This window comes from Coptis chinensis, chromosome 2 (assembly GCF_015680905.1).
Source record: "Coptis chinensis isolate HL-2020 chromosome 2, ASM1568090v1, whole genome shotgun sequence".
In the NCBI taxonomy this organism is placed as follows: domain Eukaryota; kingdom Viridiplantae; phylum Streptophyta; class Magnoliopsida; order Ranunculales; family Ranunculaceae; genus Coptis; species Coptis chinensis.
In genome coordinates this window covers 78,164,671-78,169,040 of record NC_141457.1, presented here as the reverse complement: position 1 = coordinate 78,169,040, position 4,370 = coordinate 78,164,671, and the positions used below count along the sequence as shown (strand labels likewise).

General features: G+C 37.5%; 1 protein-coding gene across 1 annotated transcript; it reads right to left on the bottom strand.

Annotated features, from left to right (window-relative positions):
- Positions 1 to 569: 569 nt before the first annotated feature.
- Positions 570 to 2,235, bottom strand: LOC147518017 (uncharacterized). Its single transcript, XM_086593778.1, has 5 exons — positions 1,816 to 2,235; positions 1,635 to 1,710; positions 1,115 to 1,510; positions 1,002 to 1,063; positions 570 to 872 (listed from the first exon to the last, which is right to left on the bottom strand). The coding sequence occupies exons 1-5, from the start codon at positions 2,233 to 2,235 to the stop codon at positions 570 to 572; spliced, it is 1,257 nt and encodes a 418-aa protein (XP_086449904.1).
- Positions 2,236 to 4,370: the final 2,135 nt, after the last annotated feature.

Genomic DNA, 4,370 nt, shown 5'->3' with positions numbered 1-4,370 from the left:
CTTTTGGCAATATGCCTGATACCAGGACTTTATGTGCCCGGTATCTGCCATTGTTTCTGATACCAGGACTTTTGACAATATGCCTAATACCAACATTTCTGTCGATACCAGGACTTTATGAGCCCGGTATCTTCCATTGTTTCTGATACCAGGACTTTTGATGATATGCCTGATACCAACATTTCTGTCAATATCAGGACTTTCATACACAATATTATAACATCATTGCATTATGAATCCAAAACTTTTATTAATCACGAATATTCTTGCTACATAGCTCATTACTTCAATAAAATTGAAAAAGTACATTATTGATAAAATACCTTCAGATTATTGACATTTTGAGGTTTTAGAAGTATACCGCCATCAACATTCTTTAAGTAATATGTTCTGTTTACTCCCACCTTATGTACAATATAGGGCCCCTCCCAGTTTGCTGATAATTTTCCAGCTCCCTTCTCTTTTGTCCCTTGAGTGACTTCTTTCAATACTAAGTTGCCTTTTTGGAACCTTCTTCCTCTTACTTTCTTATTAAATGTTTTCCTTAGCTGTCTGTGGTAACAATCAAGCTAAATTCTTGCTTGCTCCCGTTTTTCCTCTAAGTTTAAGATTTCTGCATGCATCCCTTGTTCATTCAACCCTTTTTCCACAAGCACTGTTATGGATGTAGATACTACCATTTCAGTTGGAGTTACTGCTTCCATCCCATAGGCCAGAGTAAATGGATACTCTCCTGTAGAAACTCTCGGAGTTGTTTTGTATGCCCATAGCACACTGTTTAGCTCATTGACCCATAAGCCTTTCTTGTCCTCTAACTTCTTTTTGATATTATCCATAATAGTCTTATTTGTCGCTTTAGCTTGCCCATTCCCCTGAGCATAATAAGGTGTCGATGTGAAGTGTCTGATCTTATATGATTCTAGGAAATCTCTCACCTTGCTTCCAATGAATTAAGGACCATTATCCGATATGATGGCATATGGTAAACCATATTGACATACCACTCTTTCAAACAAAAAACCAATAATATCATGTTCTCTGATATGTTGCAAAGCTATAGCCTCTACCCATTTAGTAAATTAATTAGTCACAGCAAGCATGAACCTTTTCTTGCCTCTCCCAGGTATTAGAGGTTCAACAATGTCCATCCCCCATAAAGCAAACGGCCATGGGTTCGACACACAATGCAACTCCTCTGCTGGAACATGAATTGCATTACCATGTTTCTGACACTGAATGCACTTCTTTGTATATAGAAGGCAATCCCTTCGCATTTGTGGCCAGAAATATCCTTGCCTTGTTATTTTGTTGGCCAAAGATCTCCATCCTGAATGATTTCTGCACTCCCCTTCATGTATATCTGCAATGATTTGACTAGCATTGGCCATCGATATACATTTCAAATGCGGTCCCCCAAGATTCTTCTGATACAAGTTATCCTCTATTAGCAGATATCTTTCAGCTCCAGATTTTACTCTTCTAGCTTCATTTTTATCCTTGGGTAACTCACCTTTGGACAAAAATAAAAAAAATATAACTGCTTAACCATGACGCCCCCAGCGTATCTACCTCCATAATCTCAGGATGCTTTGTATCGATACTTAGATTATGCTGGACACCCACTTGCAACATACGTCTTTCTGTATTTTCCAGCATAGGAGCGACATATGCCAAAGCATCTGCATGTCGGTTTTCTCCTCGATTGAGGTGCTAAAATTTGATTCTGCTAAAATTCTGAAGGTTTTTTCTAACGAAGTTCAAATAATCAATCATATTATCGCATTTAGCTAAATATCCTCCATTGATTTGGCTTACTACTAGCTGAGAATCACTGAATATAGATAGTTCCTTGACATTTAACGATGTAGCCATTTCCAATCCTGTAATTAATGCCTCATATTTTGCTTCGTTATTGGATGCGTGGAATCCTAAGGTAACTGCTGATTCCAATCTCTGATTGTCTAGTGTTATCAGAACTGCTCCGATACCACATCCCTTTTGACCTGATGACCCATTGACAAAAAGTCTCCACCCATTTGTGCCAGCCCATGGATCATCCTCATCCATCACATCATCAGGTTCTTTCAACTGTAAACCAATATATTCTTCAATATCCCAATTTTCATCTTCAGCTGAAAATTTTGCTAGAAAATCCGCTAACACTTGGCTCTTCTCTAAAACCTTATTCCGATACTCAACTCCAAATTCATCTATAAGAACTGACAACTTTGCCATTCTCCCTTACTTAGCTGTTTTGGCTAAAGTATATTTTAACGGAAGATTTGTCATGACAATGATTGAGTGGGCTTGAAAATAAGGTTTCAATCTTTGAGTGGAATAAAGAAGAGTTAATGCATATTTCTCTAACATCGAATATCGAGTTTCAGCCTCCAGCATGGTTTTGGATTGAAAATAAACAGGTCGCTCAGACCCATTTTCCACTTTAACTAATACCGAGCTAATAGCAAAATCCAATACTACTAAATATAAAAATAAAATATCACCTTCCTCTGGCTTTATCAAAGTTGGTACTTCTTGGAGATACTTCTTTAAATCTGAAAAAGCCTCTTCACATTCTTCCTCCCATATAAACTTTGTATTCTTCTTCAGCAACTTGAATAATGGTTTACATCGGTCAGAAGTTCTTGATATGAACCTATTTAAAGCTACAATTCTTCTTGTTAGCTTTTGTATCTGTTTTCTAGTACTCGGATAAGGCATCTGCTGAATCGCTCGAATTTGGTCTGAATTCACATCTATACCTCTTTTTGTGACTATATACCCTAGAAATTTCCCTGGACTGACCCCAAAAGTGCAATTCTCCAGGTTGAGCTTCATATTAAACTGTCTGAATATCCGAAACACTGTATCGAGGTCTTTAACATGATCTTTTGCTTTTTTCGATTTGATTACCATATCATCGATATAGACTTCCACAATCTATTTAATCATATGCCTAAATATTTTCTCAACCAACCGCTGATACGTTGCTCCAGCACTTTTAGACCAAATGGCATTCGAACAAAACAGTAAAGACCTCCTTCCACAACGAACGCTGTTTTTAACTGGTCTAAAATTGCCATGACAACTTGAAAATATCCTGAATGCCCATCGCAAAAACTCAGCAACTCAAAACCCGTTATTCGATCGACTAATTCATCAATCCTGGGCATCGAATAATAGTATTTCGGACACTCTTTGTTAACATCGGTAAAGTCCACACAAATCCTAACCTTGCCATTCTTTTTTGGGGCAACAACAATATTTGCCACCCATTCTGAGTTATCGATTTCCTTGATGATTCCACATTCTAACATCTTTTTTATTTCATTTTGCACAGCATCTGCGTATATCGGCCGAACCTTCCTATGCTTCTGATGCACAGGAACTGCTCCTTCTCGCATATTCAACTTATGAGAACATATAAGAGGGTCAATACCCAGAAGATCTAACATCGACCAAGCGAATATATCTTTATTTGTCCTTAAGAAATCTACCAAATCTTGTCTGACCCCCGCACTCAGCTCTGTTCCGATAAAAGTGAAACAACTTTCATCATTCTGACCGATATTAATTTTTTGTACCTCCTCCATTGTTTTGCTTGGAACTACTTCCATCTCTGTCTTCAGCTCTGACGTAAATCTAAAATCCTGCTGATGTTTCATGGTGCCGGATTTTAAAGATAAATCTTCTGCTAATTGCTATTTGGTGTCTTCTGAGACGCCCCCAGTATCTATTTTCTTTTCTTTCATCATACCATTCACAGTAACAAAATTGCATTTCTCAGATTTTGACTGATCACCTTGTATCTCATGTGGTCCAAAAATAGTTGGAAATCTAATAACCTAATAAAAAGTACTGGGAACCGCTCTCATAGCATGTATCCATTTTCTTCCCAATATAACATTATAATCCGAGTGATGCTTGATGACTATAAACGTAGTCATTATTGTTTATGGACCCACCCTTACTGGCAATTTTATTTCTCCAGCTGGTCTAGCTGAAGTTCCATTGAAGCTATACAAATTAACTGCGGTTCCTTCAGATGCGACTCATCAAATCCGATACCTATATACGCTTTCCAAAATAGAATATTGACCGAACTTCCACAATCCACCAATATTTTCTGCACATCATAACCAGATATTCTTAATGTAATTAACAATGCATTATCATGAGGTAGCATCACCTTTGATAAATCATTGGGAACAAACATAATAGCTCCAGGTATGCTTGCCGCTACTAATGATGGGTTCACTGGTATCGGCTCTATGTTTACTTCTAGCACTTCCTTTACTGTCGATATCTTTCGGATTTTGTCCCTTATAATCTTCTTTTGTGGGATAACTCCTTTGTATATCATATTGATC

Excerpts from the sequence above, each read along its gene's own strand:
- LOC147518017 (XM_086593778.1), bottom strand. The coding sequence starts at position 2,235 with ATGGCAAAGTTGTCAGTTCTTATAGATGAATTTGGAGTTGAGTATCGG. Across the intron at positions 1,511-1,634 it reads GCTGGAAAATACAGAAAGAC|GTGAGTTACCCAAGGATAAA; the intron begins GTATGTTGCAAG and ends TTTTGTCCAAAG. Across the intron at positions 873-1,001 it reads GTTTTTTGTTTGAAAGAGTG|GGGAATGGGCAAGCTAAAGC; the intron begins GTATGTCAATAT and ends TATTATGCTCAG.